The 25,370-nt window shown below is 45.4% G+C and overlaps 1 protein-coding gene and 1 long non-coding RNA gene across 7 annotated transcripts; one reads left to right on the top strand and one right to left on the bottom strand.

Annotated features, from left to right (window-relative positions):
- Positions 1–1,937: 1,937 nt before the first annotated feature.
- Positions 1,938–16,611, bottom strand: LOC112059298 (uncharacterized). Its single transcript, XR_010599924.1, has 4 exons — positions 16,471–16,611; positions 13,823–13,943; positions 13,113–13,205; positions 1,938–8,900 (listed from the first exon to the last, which is right to left on the bottom strand). It is a non-coding gene; the product is annotated as an uncharacterized LOC112059298 (long non-coding RNA).
- Positions 16,612–16,790: 179 nt separating this feature from the next.
- LOC112059297 (zinc finger protein 239-like) lies at positions 16,791–22,336 on the top strand. 6 transcript variants are annotated; one of them, XM_065589538.1, is made up of 5 exons: positions 16,796–16,930; positions 19,047–19,144; positions 19,416–19,532; positions 20,069–20,182; positions 20,590–22,336. In XM_065589538.1, the coding sequence occupies exons 2-5, from the start codon at positions 19,114–19,116 to the stop codon at positions 21,519–21,521; spliced, it is 1,194 nt and encodes a 397-aa protein (XP_065445610.1). In that variant the 5' UTR covers positions 16,796–16,930; positions 19,047–19,113; the 3' UTR covers positions 21,522–22,336. The 6 variants fall into 6 exon arrangements, with proteins under 6 accessions (XP_065445618.1, XP_042710102.1, XP_065445610.1 ...); XM_065589542.1 differs by having other exon boundaries at positions 16,797–16,930; positions 19,050–19,144; XM_065589552.1 differs by having other exon boundaries at positions 16,879–16,930; positions 20,306–22,336.
- Positions 22,337–25,370: the final 3,034 nt, after the last annotated feature.

Here is a 25,370-nt window from a genome sequence, read left to right as displayed (position 1 = left end):
TTTCCCTGTGCTCTCTCTTCCTTTCTTGAAGATGGCTTCAAGAATACCTAGATAATTTCTATTCTGAGGAGAAATGGTAAGTTCCTCCCTTCCTCTAAACCAGGGGGTCTCAAACTCAATTTACCTTAGGGCCAGTGTCAGTCCTCAAATCCTCTCAGCAGGCCAATAATGTCACTCATGCTGCCCAGAACCTGCCCCCCAAAACTCCGCCCCCCACCTGCCTAAGGCTCTGGGAGGGAGTTTGGATGGGGAAGAGGTCTGGGGTAGGTGATTGGGGTGCAGGCTCTGCAAGGGAGTTTGGGGGAGGGAGGAGGTCTGGGGTGCAGGCTCTGGGATGGAGTTTGGGTGCTGGGTGCAGGCTCTGGGCTGGGGCAGGGGGTGGGGGTGCAGGAGGAGGGGGTGGGTTTGCAGGCTCTGGGAGGGGGAGGGATGCAGGCTCTGGGAGGGAGTTTGGGGGTGGGAGGGAGTGTGTGGGAAGGGGGGGGTGCAGGCTCTGGGAGGGAGTTTGGGAGCTGAGGTGTGTGAGGAATGGGTGCAGGCTCTGGGAGTGGGTCAGGAGGTGCAGCGCACACCTGGGGCTCCAAGGCGGGGCGGGCCAGGAGACCTCCATGTGCTGCTGCCCCCACAGCTTCCCATTGGCCGCAGGGGTGCTTGGGGCAGGGGCAGCACGGGGAGGCACAGCCGCGCCCTGGGGCCACAGGGAGGGGCCGGCAGCCACTGGAGCGAGCAGGCAGACGCAGTTCAGCTCTGCTGCATTGCCGGAGCCCCGGGCCATTGTAAATTGCCTGTGCGGGGGAAGCGCCTGAGGGCGGCAGGTGGGGCCAAAGGAGAGACCCGGCCCCAAAACTGCTGAAGCCCCATGGTCCACATTGGGGAGGTTTGTGGGCCACAGATGGCTCACGGGCCGCGAGTTTGAGACCCCTGCTCTAAACGCTAAACCACGTTCAGCGAGAAACTTACCAACTACCACAATACACCTTAAAACTTCCTTCAAGTAAGCAGTTTGTGTTAGAAGCAGCCATACCATCTCCCTATCAATGTGATTCTTGCCTTGCAAATGGGCTAGCTATGCAACCTGGCTAGTCAAGTAACCATGGCATTATGATGTTCTACACTGTTTTCACAACAAGTCTTCTCTTCTTTTTTCCAGTTGGAAAAGCCAGGGACTACGAAGGGGCTAAGATTATTAGGCGAGGAAAAGAGTTTGCACATGAAACAGAATACCGTTCCTGTGGATTTAGAATACATCAAGCCAGGCCTCTGATAATGCGCTCCATTTGGTAACTTTTATTCAAAAAGAAGAGACAAGAGAGAGATCTTTTCTGACGTTTATACTGCTGCTCAGAAGCTATAAATCTGTCATTGTGATTCTGAAGATAGAGCAGACCTTTCTCAATACATTGGGTGTGAAACTCCTCTGCTATCAAAGCAGGCCATTGAATTGGATATTGTTCAACACTAATGGCAACATTATTCTCTTTATCACTACTATTCTCTTTGCCTTCTGTACAGTGGTAGGAAAAATGGGTCATCATTTTCAGTATCACTTTTGTCCTGGATTTCAAGAACGCTTGCCTTTTCTTCTGCCCTCTCCTGAGGGAACAAGTTCACACGTATATATCTTCCTTTTGATTATCATTTCTGAGAAAGACCGTCCAAGTTCTTTGGAAGATGATTCTGAAGTAGTACTAGCAAAGAAATAGTAAATTTTGGTAATTTGCTTACAGTTTTCTCCCTTTCTAACTTAGTTTTCCTTTTCGCTGCTCCACTTGGGAATTAAAACAATACTAAAGAAGTATTGGGCAGTGCTGCAATTAGCAGCCAGTGATTAGCTCTTCCAATTCACACCCCCATCGCCAGCAACTGAAAGTCTGAAAATAATTAAACTCTAACTGAAAGCTTAAGAACAAAATCAGTGTCAACAAGGAGCATCTATGTTTTTAGTTGTTTTTCTTTTCTTTTTAGTGTTAGTGTACATATAATGAAATCTCCCTTGTATATAGTCTATATGTGATGGATTGGAGGCCTCCCAGAAAAGCAGAGGCTTGAGGGGTGCAGTCCCCTCAGCCCCCCTTTAATCCAGTATTGTGTGGTTAGGACATAAAAAAGTGTGTTCGTGCAACAAGGTGAGCCAATCCTTGCCTTGAGGCCAAAGGTATGAAAATGAGCAAGTCTGGGGGCAGTGTGGATGCCAATCATCTGGAACCCTCTTGTAGCAACTGGGAGAGGATAATGTTCACGGATATGAGACCTTTCTCAAGGTTCCATCAGCCCTTACTTCATCATTCATTTGGACTCTTAATCCTTTACTTGAAGCATTTAAATACCTCTTTGGGCTGGGGAGAGGGTTCTAAAAATGTGCTATGGATTTAAAATGAGGCTGGAAGCGTGACAGGAGCAGACTGAGTTTATAGCTCATACCCAATTCAGAGAAATTGCCAATTCAAATTCTCTGTCTGGGATGATCTGCCAGGAGAGAGACAGGAGCTTCTCCCAACCAATAGGGATGGAAATGTGTATCCTAACTCATGAGATCACTATTGCTATGCCTCCTTAGCTGCTCCTAAACAATCAGGTTCTGAATTGTGCCTATCCCAAGCTAAAGGACCTGCATGCAGCAAAGTCTGGAGAAGGAGAACCATCCTAGGAAGCAGAGAAGTACCTGTTGATAGTGGGGGTGGGGAAGAGGGCAGAGTGAGGGAGACACTACAAAGCATGATACACTGAGATTTCAGCAAAAAGAGAGACTCCCTTTAGGGAGTGTATAACAAAGAAGCAGGTAGGTGTATGCCATGCTGCAACGTTAGCTATAGACATGGGCGATGGGTAAGTCTGCGAGTCTTTCACTCAGGTCACAGAAGTCATGGAGTCCATGACTTTCTGGGACCTCCAGGACTTCTGCAGCAGTTGGTGCAGCTGACCCCAGGGCCACCTGAGCAGCACCCGGGGCCAGACACACTGGCTGCTGCTTGGGTGACCCCAGGCAGTTGGTCCCAGGCACTGCCCCAGAGCAGCAATCCGGAAGCAGCAGTGGTGCCCCGGGCTGCCCCTTCCCACATTTCCCGCCCCCCCAGCAGCAACAACAACAGAGCCCCAGGACGCTGCTCCCCCAGCCGCTGACCTGGCGGCAGGGCTCTGGGGAGCTGCCGTGCACCCGGAGCAGGGGTGGGGCCCCAGAGCACCTCCCCAGCGGTGGCAGGGCCCTGGAGCATCCCCCCAAAAGAGCAGCAGCATCCCCTGGAGCGTCCCCCCCCAGAGCAGTAGTGTCCGCGGAAGCGCCCCCACCTCCAGCACCTAAGATTTAGTTAGGGTTATTTTTAGTAAAAGTCATGGACACGTCAGGGGCTGTGACTTTTTGTTTACTGTCCATGACTTTTACTAAAAATACCTGTGAGTAAATCTTAGCCTTAGTGATGGGTGAAACACAGGCTCAAGGAGGCTAGCCCCCAGACTGGCCCTCCCCTTCTGCACGAGCCCCCGCCCCTCCTGCCCTGCTTCTCCCGCCAAAGCCCAGAGGCTCCCGCCCGAGGCCACCAGCCCCAGAGCACCGGTGCCATAGCCCAAGCTCCAGTGCCCCCAGCCCCCGAGCACAAGGTGGGAAGCCCCAGCGCCTCTAGCCCTGGAGTGCCAGGTGCCTGCCATGGCCCCAGCACCCTCAGCCCTGGAGCCCCAGCACAGGGGACCTCAGCCACCCCAAGTTCCAACCACAGGCCGGCCGCCCCAGCCCCAGCACGCTTCCCAGAAGAGGAGCAACCTGCCTGGGCTGGGGGCAAGCGGCAAGCAGGAGGAGGCCTCGGGGTGGAGTGTGGGCATGGCCACGCGGGGTGGTTTGGGGAGGCATTGCCTTCCCCCGCCTACAGTATGTACCTCCTATGGCTATAGCTCTGGGATAATCAGCTTTTGGCTTTCTCTGAACATTCCAAAGGCATAAAGGAAACCTCAATCATTTGGGGATTTCTCTGGTCCCCTCCCCTTGGGTAGCTTGTTTTTTCTGATTGACTGTTCCTTGCTTACAAAAAGAGCAGGGTAGCCTGATTCTCAGCAACACCTTAAGACTCTCTCAAACTCATAATTTGGGTAGGGGAAGCAGCTCTCTTCACTGTGCTTTCAAAACTTACTAAGCATCATGGGTAAGATAATTGTAGTTTTTTAGGTGATTTATGAAAGCAGATGGGATTGGGCTGGGATGTGCGGGAAAATGGAACGAGAAACAGACAAGATGACCTAACCTTTTACTTTTACCTGGTTCTTCTCTTGCTGAGTACATGTTTGCAGTTCATTACTGCTAAAATGAATACACTTGTAATATTTTTAAACTGGGGGAGTTGCAGGTCTTTGTCTCTTTCCCCTGTTCTCTTCAGCAGTTCCTTTGCTGTGCTGACTTTGTTGGAAGCAGCAGTGCTTTTGTCCTTCATGCACCTTGTGCTGCATTGCAGCTGAGTGCTCCATAGATGACTTAATCTCTGCACTTTACTTCAGTGTGATACCGATGCTCAGTAGCTCCAAATCAGCTCTTCTGCATAGCCTTCCTCCTGGCTCATGTTTGCTTCCTGGTGTTTCTCTAAAATAGTTCCTCCCAAAACTGATGTTCCCCCTTCCAGGCTCTGTCTGTGCAGATTGTATATATAGGAAATGCTGCAATCTGACGGGTCTGATTCGCACAGTTTCCTTCAGTCCTTTCACAGAAGTGCTCTGAAATGGGGAATGGTCATTTTAACAGCCTCTGAGATGCTGTATTATGAAAAGTGTCAGCTGGGGCAAAACTGTGTCTAATTCCTTTGGTTGAGTAATTGAAATAGAAATAGTTCAAACTGTGTTTCATCCAGATTTCTGTTCCCTTCTAAATCTGTCATTTTTCCTGACTTGCTTCCTCAGGAGCAAGAGATGGAAGCAGAGGAGCAGGAAGAAAACTGTCAGTTTGATCTGGAGAAGATGAAGATCACAGAGGGAGGAAATATGGTAAGCAAAAGGCCTACTCAGTCTGGTAGACCTACACATCAGGAACAAAAGGTAGAAGAGTAATGTTGTCTTGTGGTTAATACGTGGGACTGGAAGAAAGGGCATCTGGATTCTATTCCCAGCTCTACCACAGATTCTGTGATATTAGGCAAGTCACTTAATCTCCCTGTGCCTCTGTTTCCCCTCTGTACATTCGGGAAGATACTTGCCAAACTCACAGAGGAATTGAGGCTTAATTTACTGTCCGAAATTCTTGAGTTTTAAATTACTTTATACAAGCAAAATGTTGTTGAGCTGTTCAGTTCTAAAATGATGATTGTGCATGAACTCATGTAATTCTGTATACATCTGTCCTGTGGTCTGGGTGACATAGTGAGCTTTTACATGATGCATTTTACATCAGGCCGCTTAGTTGCCTAAGTATGGATTTAATAGTCTAATTTTTGGCACCTTAAAAAAAAAACTTGGCTGTATTTTCTAGAGGTTTGCCCTGTCTAGTTTCAAATGATGGGGCTTTTGCCACTACCTTTAGCAAGCTAATTTGCAGTCTAATAAACAATTACGGATAGTCAGCCTAAATTTGCCTTTTATCCCTTTCATCATTTTACTCTCATTCATACCCTTGGGTACAGATTAGATCATTCCTTTCCCTTCTTGTGAGTGCTATGATTATGAGATCTAACACTCGTCCTCCTTTTGCTGTCACTTTCATTTTTTAATGTTCTTTCCTGTCACTCTGGACATTTCATACAGTTCTAAGAGACCCCCTGACTCTGGATTTCGTTACAAATGTGAAACTCAGGCCAGGCCCTGTAGGGGAGGAATGGTGTCCAGTGGGGAATGGGTAATTGGTTTTATCTATCATCTCTATTAAAGATTTTGAAGGAGTAAACAGCATGTTCATGAAACTTGATGTCAAAGAGTACAACTCCTCTGTAGCATCCTCTGCTGGCCAGGGATGGCTCTGCCGCACTCTGCCTCAGTTTCCCCTTCACAGATTCCCAGGAATAATCCCTAGAGGCATATGTCCAATAACCACACCTCTTCTTGGTGACTGGGTTATTAACATAAAATAAATCCAAAGTGAAATCGATCCTCACCCCTTCATTCCCTGTGGAGAGATGTGATGGGGAGGTTCCAAACTCATCTTGGGACAAGAGACTGTCTGCCCTCTCCAGCCACTCTCCTCATAGGGATGGATGGGGGTGAGCTCCAGGAAGGAATTGGAAACAATCTTTTTTCTGTTCATGAGACTCCTACTGCTATCCCCCTGTGGATTGGTTGGGTGATTCCCTATCCCAATCACTCTGGGGCAGGTGTGTTGCCAATACTAGAGAAAATAGAAGTACTCAAGGGGAAAAACAAAAGTTAAATAGATCTTGGGAGGGGAGAATCACCAAAACTGCAGTGTTCAATGGGAGAGAGAAACCTGGAAAACAGAAAGGCCTAAAGAGCCATAAAGTGAGAAGAAGCAAATAAGACATACATTTGGACTATCAGATGGTAGCAGAATAGGCCAGTGCAATTATAAATGACTCACACTCACACAAAAGTGGCACAGATCAGGAAGGCAATAATCCCTCTGTCTCTGATGCAGCTGCATCAGGAATACTGCAGTCAGTTCTGTTATAGGCCACACTCAGCCTGACCTGGGGCCAGTTCAGCACCCTGAGGTCTTCCCTAACTTGTCACCTGGCTGCAATTGCCCGGGTGGCTGCCCGTATGCAAAATAACGAGGGCATTCCAACCGTTCCCTTTTCTGCCTTCACTCAGCCTGCCCCAAAGCATCCCTTGCACAGAGGGGTGCTGTCGAGGCTGCCACACAGGGTTTCCCGTGCCAGGGATACTCCTGTGGCAGGGAGCTTTACAGCCCACTTGGATTGGCTCAGCTTGGGCAACAGAGCTGAATCCGGTCCCTGATTACCAGAAAGGTATCAAGGAATTAGAGTTCAGAGGAAAGCAACAAAAATGTTCACGGGTCTGGCGGGCCATGACCAAGGGAAGCTAAAAAGTGCCACTTTGGAGGGGAGACAATTTTCTACAAGTATTTGAAGGGTGCAAACACGGAGGAGGCAGAGGAATTATTTAGGTAGGCATAGGGGAGTATTTCTATGAGCGATGAGATAAAAAAAGGGAGAAATTTAGTATGAATATCAGAAAAGACATTCTGAGAGACCTACTAGGATGTGGAATTGTGTCCCAAGGGAAATGGCAGGGGTACCATCGCTTGGAACACTTAAAACTACACTGAATGGTGCACTATTGTTCTGTAGGGAGCAATCTTGCTCTGGCAGAGGGATAGACTTAGGGTGACCAGACAGCAAATGTGAAAAATCCGGATTGGGGGGGGGGGGGGTAAATAGGAGCCTATATAAGAAAAAGACCCCCAAAATTGGGACATCTGGTCACCCTAGATACACTAGACACGACATTACAGATCTGTTTCACTTCCAACTTCAATAATTCTACGACAGGCTCATGAACCTTTCAAAGGTACTTGGGCCGACTTATGATTCCACCATTCACACTTGTCAGAGGGTTCGATACAAGACCAGGTGAAATTCAATGATTTCCACTAACTTCATGTTGAGAATTTAGGTTTCTTGGAAACCAAAACCCAGTTGGAAGGAGGGAGTGGTTAATAATTCTAAGGCTGAAAGGGAGGAAATTGTTCAAATAAAATAAATAAAATAAAAATAAAAACTCATTCTGTTCCTCTTCCACTTATTTTCTTGCTTGTCTCCTGCATCAGACACACCAGGATAGTGGTGTCTTGTGCAGGCACAGTACAAGGATCCTACCCACAGTGTTGGAAGGACTTCTTATTCTGCCTCTGCTCCCTGCCCTGTGACTGAGCGGTCGGATTGTTGCAGGCCAACAGGCACTGAGTAGGAATTCTTATTTCAGATGCTGATGACTTTCGATGAGGTGGCTTTGTATTTCTGCCAGGCAGAGTGGGGGCCTCTTGGATGAAGAGCAGAGGGAAATCTACAAGGATGTCATGCAGGAAAATATGAGACTCTGATCTCCCTGGGTACAACTCTCATATATGTAAGAAGCTTTGCAGTCTCTGAAGTGTCTATGGTCAGCTTCTGCTCAGTGTCCTTCCCTGCTCCCTTAGAACTAGAAAATCAGTCCCTATGGTACCCAGAATCAATGCAAGAACAGACCATCCTCTCCCTACCACTTCCCTTTCAAAGGACGATTCTGAAATACAGCAGTGGAGCTAATTCCCAGAGCTTTCTATTGGGATAGAATAGAGGGATAGACTAGATATGACGTAACAGATCTGTTTCACTTACTCTCACCATTGTATTACCTACTAAGACTGGCTTTGTCTTTGCAAGAGGGAAAATTCCTGTGGGAAGAGCCATAGGGTTCATTCTGAATACAAAACCAGAGACTCTCTGCAGGCTTAGAAATGGGCAAGTGATTTAATTTTTTACACTGTGTCAGTTGTCTTATTTTCCTGGGTGTAGAGATCCCTGATTCTCCTTCAGAGATTACAACACATCTCCCAACAGTTACTTACTCTTCCAGCAGGACTCGTGACAATGTTCTCTCTATTTGGATTACACCCTTGCCTCTAGTAAAACAATGTGGGCTTATAAAAATCATGACCATTCTTTGTGACGAGCACTCAAACATTAGCCAGCTGTTAACATATCTTTTCCAATGTCCAGGATTTCCGATTCCCAAGCCTCAGATGATAGCCCAGGTGGAAAGAGGGGAAGAGCCATTTGTCCCAGATCTCCAGCACTCTGAGGAAATGGAGATCCTGATGGTCGACTGCACAGGTGAGGCAACGAGTGAAGTAAAAAGCTGGGATTCTAATAATAATGTCTCTGCTCTCTTTCATCTTGTTAGCTGATGTGTGATGTCCGAGTCTGTGTCCCGTTGTCCATGTGCAATAGCAAAAAGAAAGTGTCATGATTCTTACCCTGAATCATGGAAACAAACCTGATAATCAGTTTCATTATACAGTCACAAACACCATTTCTAATAAAAAAAAAACAGCTTAACGTCTCTATTAGAAAAGAGAACGATTTGATTTACCAAAGATTAAAAATAAGTTAGCTGTCTGATTCTCCCATGGTGGTCATGGATGGCAGTAGGATAGGTGTCTTGAAGTGGTAAAGCAAAATAAAATAAAATAAAGGGGGTGGGTGTACAGTTAGCTAATTTTGGTCTTCTGAGGAAAAAAGCTGCTGCCCTGCTACCACATCCCATGATCTATAGCAGAATTTTATTTGTTATATCTTTGTGCATGAGTCCTTGAAATTTTATCCAAGAATTTAACCACTATTCCCTTCACAGAGTTGAAGCCTGCAAAAGTAAACATGGTTGGCAGAACTATCCATTTTAGATTCTCTTTATACTCTCTCCATATCCCATTATCTCTTCCCCCCCTTGGCTGCTTACTCCTTCTCAGGGTCCCTCGGTCTCTTGTCTCTTTCACTCCTCTTCTCTCCTCCCAAAGAACCACAGACTTAAGTTACATTTCTCAAACAAGAACCACAGAGAGGTGTGAACTGGGTTTGGAAGTGAACGAGGGAGCATTCTTGCCCCTTCCTGCAGTGCACCTTAGGAGTCATTTAGTACAGTTCTGCCTTTGTTTGGCTGTCTCCATCATTCTTCCTCTTTCTTGTTTCCTCTGCTTTCCCTTGTCTCCTGATCTCCATTGCACTCTGGCACAATCTGATTTATGCTATTTATCCCCGTCAGCCCTAGAACCGAATTCTAGCTCCTACAACCCTTCCTTGAAAAGGCCTGAGTGATATCTAGACCTCCTCTACAACCCTGATCCATTCCGATCCCTCTCCTACCCATTTCCAGAACCCCAAAAATCCCTTTATTGGCCAGGCTTCTTATTCCCACTGTCCCACATCCTGCAAACAGAACCTTAACCCTTGCCAGATGCCCTACAACCTTCTCACAGGAAGGCCTGATAGCTAGGCCTCCTTCACCACAAACCTAATCCATTCCCTGTCCCACCCATCCACAGGTCTCAAGTTTCATCTGTCCACCCTGCAAGCCTTTGGAGAGAGAAATTCTTCTTCCATTTGCAAACCACGCTAATGATTGGGTTGAACTTTGAAGATTTTCTTTAAGGAAACAGCATAGGAGACTCAGGGTGGGATCCACTAAGGGACTTAGGTGTTGTAATACTGAGTGTCACAGCACCTAACTTTTAGGCGCCTAGAAAAAAAATACAGGAACAACACTGTGATCCACATAGCCTGAATTAGGCACCTTGGTTCCCTGTACAATGACTGAGGAGAGCTAGGTGCCTAAAAATACAATCCACAAACGCTAGCAAGCTAGATGTGGACACAATCTAGGCAAAGGGAAATGCTAACCAGAAGGGTGTGTACTAAGCTTCACCCTTCTCTGAGACACCCAAGTCCAGGGAGCAGGGAAGCGCCTATATGTGCTTAGCGATCCACGAACAGGAACCAGCCACATAGAGTCAAGTTACGTAGGCGCCTAAGCTGCTTCTTGAGGGAATGCGTTAGGCTCCTGCCTCGCTCTACACAAAATGGCCAGAGGAGGAGGTATTGGTGGTGCCCACCTTACAACTTTCAGGTCAGTGATTAGAGCACTCACCAGGGATGTGGGAGACCTAGGTTTAGTTCTCCCCCCTCAGGCAGGCTGGGGGGAGAAAATTTGAACAGGAGTCTCCTACCTCAGGAGAGTGCTCTAACCACTTGGCTATGGGATATTCCGCTGTCTCTCCTGTGGAAGCTGTTCCACTGTGGATAAATAATTAAAGTGATTGGAGCAGGGAGCCTGGACCCAGTGTCTCCCACCTACCGGTGGCTGCCCTAATACTAGTCTACAGAGTAATTTCACTCTCTCTGGCCCCAATGACTGGATCCAAAGTTCAGGAGCCGCTTGTCCAGTTTGCTTCAAACTTGGTAGAAATAGTCTTCCTCAATCGCTGATCAAACCTCCTAATTTTGAGGCCAATTTGACTTTTTTGTGAATTCTTGGCCTGGATGCCAAAATTGAGCTAATGATGGAACCCCAGTTTCTGCTTTCTCTATAGAGATTACCCTCACTCCCTAATAGAACTGAAAACTGATTCCATTACAAATTGCTTCTGGCTGTCACCACTCCCAAATTCATGCTTTGCAGACCGTGAATTGTGTATTCACACAGGCACAGAGAACAAGTAGTGGGGAGTCAGGCAGTAACAGGACACCACTCATTTATGTGTGGCGGGAATGGAATGAAAGAAAGGTGCTGATTTTTATTTTTTAAGCAGATGAAGACAGAGCACTTAACATTCAGACCTGTCCCACGTCGCTACAGTGTGGTGCACATATGGTCATCTGTCAGTGGGGTTTTGGGGGGATTTTTTACACTCAGAGAAGGAAAGAAAGGGATAAGGAGTGGTACCTCGAATCCAGAAAAGAAGGTGATGGTTTTCTTAGACATTCGCTGTATTAGAAAAGGGACGTCACGTCACTGAAGGATGGATGGATTATGAATTGTCCGTTTTGAGAGAAACTAATTTATAAACAGGCTCCCGTAGTGGTATAAGCAGGCATCATATGCTATCCTTAACACAGCATGCTTCCCCTGGCATGGAGGATAAGTTCACCAATGGCTACCAGCCAAGATGGTCAGTGATGCAACTCCATGCTCTGGGTGTCCCTAAGCCTCTGACTGCCAGATGCTAGGACTGGATGACAGGGGATGGATCCTGTGATAATTACCCTGTTCTTCATTCCTTCTGAAGCACCTGGCATTGGCCACTGTCAGAAGACAGGATACTGGGCTAGATGGACCATTGGTCTGACCCAGTATGGCCGTTCTTACGACAATTTCCAGATTCTGCTCACCCCCTCCCCCAAGTACACTACATCCTCGCTCCTCCCACCCCAGTGCCTCCAGATGCTGCAAAACAGCTGATTCGCGGCAGGCGGTAGGTGCTGGGAGGGAGGGGGGAAGCACTGATTGGCGGTGCCCGCCAGCGGGCAGGACACGCTGGAGGGAGGGGGAGGTTCTGATGGGACTGTTGGTGGGTGCTCAGCACCCACCATTTTTTCCCATGGGTGCTCCAGCCCCGGAGCACCCATGGAGTCAGCGCCTATGTATCACAGGGATACATATTGTATAAACACCAAATTTTTGATAATTTGAGTTATGTAGTTGATTATATGGTAGTTAAACAATTAAAACTTTTTTTTTCAGTTTATTTCTTCCAAACTTATCCCTTTGAAGTTCTGAGTACATTAGAATTTTGCATTTAGTAGATTACACAAACAGGCGTAAGACCCAACACACTTGTGTTCAGTGGTTTCCCAATAGCGCCTGGATTGTACTCCTTGTGCCAGATGCCCTTGCTTGTATTCGTGTCACCCAATGATAATGGGGTTGCACATACGTATTCGAATTTTGTCTATTAACTTCTTGTCATGGGCTCATCTGAGTCATTGGAGCATCTTACAAACTAAGCTCATCTAATATTACAGCAGTCAAATTAATGACAAAGACTGGCCCACCTGGGCTTCACACTGCATAATATAAAACAAAAAGTCTTTCAGTGATTTAAACCCAAAGGTGCAATCATAATTAGGCTCTTCCAAGCCTGGCTTCTTGGGATCAGACAGGAGAAAGTGTCTTTACTCCCCTATCCTAGTTTCACCTAGAATTAGGCCCTGGCAGAAGCAACCAGCCTTTTTTATCTAACCTGCTGATCCCTGAGTGACCTCTGCCTGCTCCTGGCCCTTCTTGCTGTTAGAGGACCAAGTCTCACTTGTTCCCCCAGTAGCTGATACTGGAAGGCCTCTGTAGGTCCAGACTCGCTGCCCCCCCCCTTTTTTTTTTTTTAAGAAAGGACAGTTTCTTAGGGCAGCATGTGCCAAAGGAGCAGGATCTCTGGCAGGGGGCAGTGAATGCCTGGTACAGCCCATCACACTTACCCTAACATGGGACATATTTTGAAAACAGAGGGCTGATGCTCTTACTACTACTGTGCAAGGGCCATATCTATTTCATTACTGTTTAATAGTCTTGGTGACCTCTGGCTTGTGTTTAACTGTGGACAGTAAAAATATTTTGAAAAGTATATTTGATAGTTAACCCCACAGACCGTCATACTACCTGCCCATCTCCACTAAGCAACCAGTATGCCAGAAACTCACCGACAGCTTCACTGACAGCTGTGCTCTTCTTGTCCCTTGCTGCTGCTTGGCCGAGAGGAGGGAATCAGGCCGAGTAACATGGCGAGAGGCAAACTACATTAGGAGAGGAAGAGACATTGTTAACATGAAAGTAGTAGTATAGGTCCAGACTTTCTCCTCCCAGTAGCCTTCACTCAACCTCCACCCGCCAAAAGTCAAACCCTCTCTCCTCCCTGTTCTAGCAGCATCCCAAGCCCAGGAAATTAAATTAGCCATTCCACATTCAATCTACAGAAGGCATCTTCCCTTTATGTACTTTTATACAAAACAAAGAAAATTCAGGTAGTCACCGTCACAACAGGTGTTTTCTCTCATATGTCATACAATTAAAATGTATCATGCCCAGCAACTTTTTCTCACTTAGAGCTTGTCTACATGTGGAAATTGACTGGACTAGACATTCCAGAATAGCTCTTCCTGTGGACATTCTATTACAGGGTGTATAAAAATGGATTTTAAAAAACAATCAAAGATTTTATTTTAAAATGAACCTATTTAAAATTAAATTTGACATTATGACAACCTATGTTAAGGCTGAGATTTACTGTAATCTATTAATAACACTTAAATTAAATTAAAAAATTAAGCAGTACATGTTTGCTACCAAAGTTTTAAAGACAGTCAAACTGGCTAAGCATCTGGAATCAGAATTTGTTGAAGTGCTAAACTACCTTTTGACAACAGTAGTCTCTTCTGTGGGTGCAGAGAGTAATTTCTTTTTCAGTTTATTCAACAGGTTCAGTTGGTTTCTTAGGAGTAGAAAAAACTGGAAGCTTGTTTTCCTCTTTCAGTCTGTGAATAAAAACAAGTTGTGAGAAGGTGAGATCTACTACAGGTAGTTCTAAAATCTTGAAGGATAAGGTGACCAGATACAATCACTTCAATTCACTAACTGTAGATATACTTCATTTAATTTTTTCTGCACATTTTAATTGAATTCCTATTTCCATCCAGAATTCACAAGTAAAAATTAATAATATCCAGTAAATACAAAATCCATCATTCACAATTTTTACATTTATGTTAGAAAATGAAGAATGTGAATAACCATATTAAGCTCTATAATTGCTTAATAAATGTGTGTGCACCTATATATAGTGTATCCTCCTGGCTAGCAAAACGTACCACCAAATTTAATGTAAAGACTATATAGAGTTGCAAATCAACGTGTTTTAATGGTTAACAACCAATGAGAATCAGCTTTTCTTTAGGAAAATAACTAAGGTACAAATGCAAACCAAGATTAAAATTGATCATTTAAATCAAGGTTTCCTGCTTGCTGATTTAAATCATGAGTAAAATTGGTGATTTAAATTGCTTTGTTTTAAATCAATCCACCGTGCTATGTTCCAGAATAAAAGTCAATTTTATTCCACAATAACTAGTGCATTTCCACAGAGTAATTATTCTGGAATAAAGTGATTTTTATTCCAGAACAGTATTCACGGGGGCACTATCACAGAATAGCTTATTTTGCAATACCTATTCCAGTCAATTTCCCATTGTAGACCAGCCCTTATACACTGATTTCAGTCTCAAATTTTGTATCAAATTTATCATTTGACTGCACTGAGTATCACTTCTTTTGCTAAAAGAACAGGAGTACTTGTGGCACCTTAGAGACTAACAAATTTATTAGAGCATAAGCTTTTGTGGACTACAGCCCACTTCTTCGAATGCATATGCATTTGCATCCGAAGAAGTGGGCTGTAGTCCACGAAAGCTTATGCTCTAATAAATTTGTTAGTCTCTAAGGTGCCACAAGTACTCCTGTTCTTTTTGCAGATACAGACTAACACGGCTGCTACTCTGAAACTTCTTTTGCTGAAAAACATCTCACCAACCTTTCCATAGAAACTTTCAAAATCTCTAGATATAAAACCTGGTACACAGCTGTATTACTGGACTCGAAGTCAAGAGTACTAAATTCTATTCTGGGCTCTCCTATTGACTTGCTTTGTGTAATCTCTGACTAGTCATCACGTAACCTCTTTGTACCTCTGTTTCCCCATCAGTAAAATGGGGATAACACCTCTACCTCAGAGGGATGTTGTGAGGCTTAAAATTTTTAAAGCTTGAGGGAGCTCAGCTAAAGGCACTGCAGGCATAATATTATCTTCTGCAATGTTTTTCCTTCAAATAATAATTTTGGACAATTTAAAGGGACTGTAAAGCAAGTATAAAAGAGCAAAAGACTGCCTTATCTCCAGATTCTTAATCCCCTGTTCCAACCTTCTAGACATGCTGTTTTCTCTCAAATATTCCTTTCACACAACCTATTCCTTAAATACTAAAAATGCCTAGACCCAAAAGTGATCAAAGTCCCATCCTACCTCCCTGGGATGGGTGTTGGGGAGAAGTGCACAGAAAGGAAAGGGGTTTAAATGAGAGAAAGAGAGGGAGACTGCCAGACTTTGTGACAAAGTCGTACTGGAGAAACCAGGTGGGTGAGCTAACATATTAGACGGAGACAAACTTTTGAGCTTACACGTACATTTCCCAGAGCTGAAGAAGAGCTCTGTGTAAGCTTGAAAGCTTTCAGAGTAGCAGCTGTGTTAGTCTGTATCCGCAAAAAGAACAGGAGTACTTGTGGCACCTTAGAGACTAACAAATTTATTTGAACATAAGCTTTCGTGGGTAATAAGCTTGTCTCTCTCAACAGCAGAAGCTGGTCCAAAAAAAAAAGATATTACCTCACCCACCTTGTCTCTGTAATACCCTGGGACTGACATAGCCACAACACTGCATACATATGTATCTGAAGAAGTGGGGGGTTTTACCCACAAAAGCTTATGCCCAAATAAATCTGTTAGTCTTTACGGTGCCACCAGACTCCTCATTGTTTTTGTGGATACAGACTAACACGGTTACCCCTCTGATCCCGCATACATACAAAGCCCTATTGCACACAGAGGGCAATGCAGCTGTTTGCTATTCTGTGCGAGGTGACTATCAACACCTAGCCTCCCACCATCATTCTGTAAAACATCAAGAGCTGATTGCAGAAATGCCTGTTGCTGACTGGCTGCAGTTTTTTTGAGACAGAACAAAAAGCCTGTCCCAAAGAGCTTAGTCTTCTAGACCCAAAATGTTTCTTAAAATATCACAAAATTGCCTTACAAAGCATGGTTTTAAAAATATATAAGTTTGGGGGTTATTTGTTTCCCCTGGGATTTTTGAGCCTTTATGACACATTCAGGTTATACAGTCAAGCTCTCCTCCACAATCGTGAGGGCTAGAAACTTTTTAATCTTAAAATACAAATAAACTGAGATTTGCAATCATTTGACTCCAGGAGCTGGGGCTTTAAGTAGCATACCAGAGAGCTGGCAACTTTGCAAGGACTGGCTTCCACCACCATCATGTTTCCACGCTGGGCACAGCCTGAAAATTCAGTAATGTTCCTGGGGGTGTCCACCCCCCCTTGCTAAGATGGCTGCTGTGGCTGGCCCTCACGACTTCCCGGACCATGCTTCCCTCTAACGTGCCTGGAGCCGTGGCTGCCATGGTGTGATGTGTCTCCCAGCAGCTTTGACACCTGGCCGTATCCACTCCTTGCCTGGCGGGATAGATCCCCTCCCTTAGCAGCGCTGAGGTATTATATTACCCCGCAAGCTCGCTCCTGGCTCCTCCCCGGAAGCGTCCTTTGCCCTCCCAGTCTCCAAGCAGGAAGCTGCAATCTGCCGTGTGAGTGAGATCTGCGAGGCTACAGCGCATCCTCTCTCCCAGAGGCGAGCCCGGGACTGGAGGCTGCAATCCCTGTCGGCGTGTTCTTGCAGGTAGGTAAAACGGGGCTGTGGAAGCGCGCCCGTGGCGGAGCTGAAGGCGCGCAGGGGGAGGCGTGCCGGCATTGGCTCCCGAGGCTGGCTCTCATGGGGGTGAGGCAGCCTGTACGGCCAGCATTCAAAAACCACTGCAGACCCGCCCCACGAAAAATCACTCTGCGCTTCGAAGCCATGTGACTTCTAGCAAACACATTGTGTTTTCAGGATGGGACTTCTGAGAGTGGCCCAGCGACCTGCAAACTGGCCCCTGTGACCTTTCCAGAGTGGGAATTCATCCAGAACCCAGCTGAAAAAATGAGGGACGTTTCTCTCGCCACTCCCCCCCCCCCCCCCCCGCGCCTTTCCATTTATTACCCTTCCTCCACGGTGCTCCCAAGGATGCCACCCTGTTTCTGTGCCCCTTTCCTGAGGCACAGACCAGGAGTGTGACCCTCAATTCTTGCACCCCTTTTGATGTTTTCCATTAGCCTTTCCTGTCCCCACTCCCTCCTGCAGCCTCCACCTTTACACGGCTTGTCCCCCTGCTCCAGGGACCATCTGTCCTCCTGTCCCTTTGCAGATTTCCGTTTGAACCCCCAATTCAGGCACCACCCTCCTGCCACAATACAGCAGGATTGCTCCCCCGATTACTGCACCCTTTTCTGGTCGAGCAGCATGGTCTAGCATCCCCACAATCCTCTTATTCTTGCATCCTATCCCCCTAGCATTTTCCAGCAGGCTACTTCCACCCCATTCCTTCAGCATCTCACCCTAGCATCCGCTAGCACTCCACCTGACCTAGCAAGCTGCTGCTTCTATGTTCCACTGTCCCCACTCAGCTGACGGGGGAATTGCAATTCTGGAATGTCTCATACCCCCTGCTTCACCCCCTTGCTGAATTATAGCCTTCCATCCTTACAAAACCGTGGGAGTTCATTCTGCAAGCAGCGTGGGACTAGAGGATCTAGAGATATCAGCTTGCTGCATAAATGAGACTGAATTCCCTAGTAGCCAGTAATGGAGGCTAGAATGAAAAGGGATGGTGCAGAGTAGAGACCTGCTGCTCCTGAGTCTAGCTCTGTGTAAGCTTGTCTCACTCACCAACAGAAAGTGGTCCACTAAAAGATACTACCTTGCTCACCTTGTCTCCCAAATACAAGAGTAATACTTGCCAGGCAGACTTGTCCTATTGAAGGATATACACCTCTACCCCGATATAACGCGACCCGATATAACGCCGTAAAGCAGCGTTCCGGGTGGGGAGGGGCTGCGCGCTCTGGCGGATCAAAGCAAGTTCGATATAACACGGTTTCACCTATAACGCAATAAGATTTTTTTGGTTCCCGAGGACAGCATTATATCAGGTGTACTTTTCCCTATGGCAAAAATCTCTTTCAGTGGGAGCAGAAAGTGAGCATTATTCAGTGTTGGGAAAAATATACACACTATAATTGGATTGCTTCCTCAAAATCTAAGCTTTGCTCTGTAGTCCCCAGGGTTCACAGTGTGGAGAATGGAAATGTTACGCTGTCCATTCTCCTGCAGATTCCAGGCTCCTAAGGATAGAAAATGGCTTGCTGAAAACATGGATCTCCACAGTAGAGTAATCCCTATAAACCAAAAATATCTTGGCTGAGCCATAAAAAGTACACGTAGCTGAGTGGAATTAAAAGCAAAATGATAAACATTTATTAAAACTCCAGCTATGAGAGTGGGGGAAAGTTTACAAACTCTTACTCTCTCCTTGGTCTCCTGGCTCAGGACAGAACGAAAACACCCTAGAATATGCTTTGCCAGTGGCACACAAGAGTATTAAAGAAAGGGGGGAGCGGGGGAGCCATATGATTCACTATCTTTGCCTCCCCTGAAGAGAGTGACACTTCATTCTCTTTGCCTGCTCCAGGTTGGCCAATTAGCTTACTGTGGATCTCTCTGCTGCTGTAGCACTGTTGAAGGTTGAGTATGATGGGCAGCCCCTCCTCTCTGCTGCTGCCTGATTGCTTATATTTTCATTCATGGTATTTCCATTGTAAGCTTATATACTTGTTAATATCCAATAATACGGCCTCTGAATACAAGTATTGCCTGAATGTTGGGGTGTTTGTCCATCCCTAACTAATTTTTTTTTTAGCAGTCCCAGCAGTTACAGCCTTTGGATCCAGCCAGTAGTGGAGCTGTATCTCCTAGGAGATACTCTAATGCTTTTTAAAAAATACTACTGTAGACAGGGTAAGTTTTAGTTATAACATGTTATGGTCATGGTGAGTCATAGGACTGCCCACTCCTCCCTTTGGTTTTCTTCCTTCCCCATCCTCCTTTCTCTCTTTGGGACTTTTGAGGTTTCCCTCCTTCCCTTTTTCTTGCCATTGTGTCTCATCTGTTCTTCTCTGCAGCAACTCCCAGTTCCTGTGCCCCTCCTGCTCCTCTCACTACCCCTTGCTACTTAGCAGTGGGATTGTCCTTGGAGCAGCAAATACTGAATGGAGAATGCTTGTTTTAGGTACCATTGGCATTTTATGGTGTGGTTGTGCTGTCCTAGCAGGGCTTTATGGCAAAGGGCTGATGGAACTCAACAGGGATGTCATGCAGGAGAACTACCAGAATCTCATCTCACTAGGTAAGGAGTCACCTTTTTTATGAGCATCTCTGAAGTGACTTCATTTGCTCCAGCACAAGGTTCTTTCCTGGGGGGATCAGACCCTTTAATCCTCAGAACCTGGGTGCGACTCTCACCTCCCATTTAGAAGGATTTTCAGAAGTGCCGTTGACAGCCCACTCCTGTCCTTGTCTCTAATGCCTGAGCATACAAACGTTGCTGGAAATTCCTGGGTTTGCAATGCACTTCTACCTGGGACTGGCACCAACTTAAAAAGGGAATCGGGGATCTCTTGCTGGCTTTGTATATAATATTATTCTCCCATTAAGAGGGATCCTTGAATCTCTTACATGGATAAAACACATCTACCATCAGAACCGTTATCTCCCAAACGGTATCCTGGAACACTTTCCCAACCATTCAGGTGACTCATGCCTTCCAGACTACTGCTTTGCTCCCTCCCCTCCCCATTAGAGCAGCTGGGCTTAAAAACATCGTTTGTGACAAGCATTGGTTGAATATTTAACAAGCCATGATGTTTTCTTTCTCATGAGCAGGTTTTCCAATTCCTAAATGTGACATGGCCTCCCAAATGGAAAAAGTCAAAGAACTATCTGACTCAGGTCACCAGGCTTTCAAGGAAACAGAGATCTTGAAATACAGCCCCACAGGTGAGGAATAAGCTGAACCAACTTGGAAACACTCAATGAGTGAAGTAAAAGAAGTTGGAATTCCAATAGCTACTGTGAGCTCATGGTTCTGCCTCATGTCATTTTGTTCCGTTTTGTAATTAGGAGAACTGGTTACAATGTAAGAAAACTATCTCCAGGGCAAATATCAAGGATGGCTTTCTGCCCTTTCTGACTCACTTCTGCTAGTATTGTCTACCCTCACCTGTACTCTGAGTGTTAAGAAGAGTGTTAAGAAGCTGAACTCATCCCCTCCACACTTATTTGGGAAAGACCTGACTTCTGATCTTCAGCAGTAGTCACGAGTCCTTTGCAAGTCCTCTTTCCAAGGCTTCCTTTCTCCCAAGCACAGGGAATAACCATGTCTGGAATAATCTTCTCTTCGCCAGGCGATCACAGTGGAGAGGAGGAGATTCCTCAGCAGGAAGATTCTGCAAGCATGGAACTGCAGCGGGTGTTTTCAGAGAGATCCGGAGGAGACATATCCCAGGGTCCTGACCTGGGGAAAGCCCATGTGAGTCAGCACAACTCAGCAATGCCACAGAGAGAGGACCCTTCAGAGAGGAAACCAACTGAATCCACTCATGGCGAACGAGACCTCCAGGAGCAACGAGAGGACGTCATCCCCCGACGAACACCCCGATCAGAGAGACCAACCATATGTTCTGAATGTGGGAAGGGCTTCAGTCGAAGCATACACCTGATCCAGCATCAGAGAATGCACACGGGGGAGAGACCCTTCAAATGCACAGAGTGCGGGAAAGGCTTCAGCCAGAGCTCGCACCTTATTCAGCACCGGAGAATCCACACGGGCCAGAAGCCCTACACATGTCACGAGTGTGGGAAGAGCTTCAGCCAGAGCTCCAACCTTATCAAACACCAGAGGATCCACACAGGACACAAGCCCTACGTATGCACTGAGTGTGGGAAGATCTTCAGTGATAGCTCCACATGTATAAAACACCAGAGAATGCACACAGGAGAGAAGCCGTACAAATGTCCTGAGTGTGGCAAAAATTTTAGCCAGCGCTCACACCTCATCCAGCACCAGAGGATCCACAACGGCGTCAAGCCCTACACGTGCATGGAGTGTGGGAAGAGCTTTGGCCAGAGCTCCGATCTGATCAACCACAGCAGGACCCACACCGGGGAGAAACCCTACAAATGCACTGAGTGTGGGAAGTGCTTCAGTGGGAACTCCAATCTGATCAAACACCAGAGGATCCACACGGGAGAGAATCCCTACCACTGTGCTCAGTGCGGGAAGTGCTTCCGCTTCCAGCCACAGCTTGTGCGGCACCAGAAACACCACGCACAGTAGGGACCACCATTGCTGGGAAGAGGGGGAATACGGCCCTCCTGTAGGGAGAAGGCTAGCTGAGCATTGCGGTGTGATGTGGGGAGGGAGCACGTCCTCAGTGTGATGATGGTTTGAGCCATTGTTTGGGAATGGGTATGAAGCACCACAATAGGAGGAAACTGGGAAGAGTTAAGTATTCAGGAGAATCATGGCCTTTTATTTTTAATAGTGATAAGGGTAAAACATGGATCAAATCATAACACTTTCTCAGTACATTGATCAGGCTTTGGCATCCTGGCCCGACTTCACCCTGGCCTTGTGGCTCCCTTCAGAACCCAAGCTCCTGTTTCCCACTTTCTGGTACATTTTTTAGATATTCGTTCCTATCGATTATATTTATTTAACCCCACTCCCCCAACCCCACATTGTGATAGTACTTGGGCCATATCCTTGGAACTGTACTTGCTGAATAAATGGTAGTGAAATTAATGTGTCTGTGACAAATACGCTGCTGTTTGACAACTTAGTCCATGAGAGCAAGTCAATTAACATCCTAATAGACATTTCTCTCAGAAAGATGCTTGCTCAAGTGCCCTTGTGGGTGGCACTTTATGAAAATTATAAAGGTGTAATTAGTATGTAGGATGAATTTGTTTTAACTGTGATCTGCTAATTGACAATTGGTGAACAGGAGGAGGATGACATGCATCGAAAAAAAATTAAGCTATTTGTCCAACTTTAATTTGAAACTAAATGTGTTCTTAAACTTTAATATGAATTTTAATTTCATAATTCTGTTTTTTTTCCCCCTTGAATAAATCTGTTTTTAACTTAAACCCCCATGAATCTGGAATTGTCAATTGTTATGGTGAGGAGTTCGTGATGTATATTTCTAAGGCTATGTCTACACTAGCACTTTTGTCAATAAACATTTTGCTAGTCATGGGTGCAGGGAAAAAACACTCCCCTGAGCGACATAAGTTACACCGACAGGAGTTATGTGGACAGTGCTATGTCATTGGGAGACGCTCTCGTGCCAACATAGCTACCACTGCTCGTTGGGGGTTGTTTAATTATGCCGACGGGGAGAGCTCTCTCCTGTTGGCATAGAGCAGTTACACAGGAGACCTTACAGCTGTGCAGGTGCAGCAGTACAGCTGTGCCGCTGTAAGGTCTGTAGTGTAGACATAGCCTAAGAGTAGTAACGTGCTGTGATTTTTAGTTATAAAGTCACGACATGAAGGAAGTTCAGATTTTCTGCACAGGAAGATGCGGGGAGGCAGAATTGTCAGAATGGGGAAAGAACTGACCACCGAGTTTTCCTAAAGCATTCTTTGTGAAAGGGAAAACTACAATGAATATATCCTCCTCTAAAAGTGATGCTGGTTCAGACAAAAGCTTGGTGGTACTGGGTAGGGGTGAAATTGGCAATAATATGGAAGGTGTTAATACCTCTAGCTCAAAAAAACTCTGTGGTAAACAAAATACCTCTTGAGATGTCTGTTCCATCCTCAAAGCCAAATGGGGAAAAAATTATTCCACGATTTAATCTAGAACGAAAGTGATCAAATATGTTGTGTTGTAAATATACACACACACCCACACACAGAAAATCTGAATGTAGAGATAGCGATAATGATGGGCTTTTAAGACAGCAACCAACTCCCAATGATAGGAGGCTGGCAAGGGCAAAAAGCAAGAGGTGCCATAAGAATGGTGATCCTGAGAAAAAGTGCAAGCCATGAAATGCGCACCGTGTTACTGAAGCTATGGACTGCTTAGTCAGAGGCAGTAACACGCTTGTGCTGTCAGGCCTAGGAGAGCGTCCATTTAAAATATTTGTCCTTGTTTCTATGGATTTTTTTGCCTGTTTAAGAAAGAGTTCTCTTGAAATGTTACAAAAAATTGAGTTTGCTGTTTGTACCGGTGAACAAACATTGACCGACTATCCTATATCCTTACATTAGGGAGACTTCTACCAGGCTTGGACCCATTGCTAGTATTCTCCACGATATTGTGGCATCCTGTACCTCTCCAGAACTGATGCTGTGTTCCCATTCTAATCTCACAAATGTACTGATCCCGAACTGCAGTCATTCTTTGCTTCCACCAGGAACTGGATGAGAATCTCTCCTCCCCCATTTGAATGTCTGCCATAGGTGCATTCAGCCTTGTCCCCAAAAGTAGTCCCATTAAGGTGTTGCCTTGGGTACCCAAAATCACTAGTCACTTTTGAAAATGTCAGCATTGTTGTTCATACAAACTGTGTCCCAAAAGTCTTACTGTTCCCTAATAGCAGCAAAAGAAAGTGGCTGAAGATTGACAGACCTATAATTTCCTCATCTTCCCATTTACCTTTTTTTTTTATATTGACACATTAGCTTTCCTTCAGTTTTCTAGGATTTCCCCAGTGTTTCAAGACTTACTAAAAATCTACATTAGTGGTCCAGTGAGCTACTCAGACAGCTCTTTTAAAACTCTTGGATGCAAGTTAGCCAGACCTGCTGATTTTAAAATGTCTAACTTTAGTAGCTGCTGTTTAACATCCTCTGAGATACTAGTGGAATAGAAAGAGTGTTACATATAACTGCATTGTTTTTTTCCCAAATACAGAACACTTCTGCCTTTTCTTTATTATTACTGATAATTCTGCCATTTACATATAGTAAGGCACCAATACTCTTGTTAGGATTCTTTTTGTTCCTGATATAAAATAAGTGGTTATGACAGATTTTTCCCTTTCCACAAAAAGAAAAACTTAAAAATAAGTGTGATGGATGGCTTAGGAGAGTGGAAATGGAGCCTGAAATGAATGGAGAAGCTGTGAATGTGGCTGAGGACAGGAATTTGTTATATTTATGTATAGGGAATGATCCAACTGAATGTAACTATTAAAGGGATAAAGCATATTAGCCAAATGCCACGACTAAGTGATCCACAGTGAAACAGCTAGTGTTCACATTAGCTAATGGTGGTGGTGTTTCAGTATGAACATACCGTTGAGATCATTGGTATTGTGCTATGCTTCTACTAGGGTCTGTTACTGAAGGTACTCACTGAATCTTGCTGGATCAGGCCCCTGACATATTGTTTCAGTCTGGCTACAGTTTGGGGAAGACAGCACTGCAGAAGGTTTTCCTTAGGACCAGAAATGCTAGAATCTACATTTTTCTTGACTTTTTTTTTAATAAAAGCTTCTGTTCTTGAGAAATATTAAAAATTCCAAGAATCCCTGGAAAGACCCTAAATCAGTGCTACGTAATTCAAAGATTTTTAAGGCCACTAGAGTTTGCAAATCCTTATTTGAAGTCCAATATTTTCACAATCCCCTTACATTTTCTCTAGATTAAGAGTAAAAAAAAATGTATCAATTATAAACATATAAAATGTATTGGGGGATAGGGGGTGTTGGGAGGTTGACAGAGAATACTGGACCTTCAAGGGGAAGGGTCTGCAGCAAGTGGGAGAGCAAGATTCTTTCCTTTAGACTGCAATAAAATTTTCAACACCTTGCAACAGCCTCCACCCTTCCCCGATTGCCTTTCATGACCCTGGTTGTGAAACACTGCCTTCGTTAGACCCTCTCTGACCCTCCTGTCCAACACATGCCATGATGCAGAATCTCCACAACCTGTAGATCAAGTCCCCCCTCTTAATGAGCCACCAACTACAGTAGTTGTTCAGTGAGCAGAAGTAGATTAGTAGCGGACACCACTGATTTGGCTAACTCAATGTAACTTCTCTGTACACACACACACCATACATCATTTGAAAGCTTATTATGCCTACTTTAATATGATGTGGTGCTGTCAAGTGGGGCCATTACCATAGAAATAAACAATGACCCCATCAAGTTGATAAAATGACCAC

This window comes from Chrysemys picta, chromosome 1 (genome assembly GCF_011386835.1).
Source record: "Chrysemys picta bellii isolate R12L10 chromosome 1, ASM1138683v2, whole genome shotgun sequence".
NCBI lineage: Eukaryota > Metazoa > Chordata > Testudines > Emydidae > Chrysemys > Chrysemys picta.
Note: the sequence above shows the minus strand (reverse complement) of the source record. Positions and strands in the feature narration are given on the sequence as shown.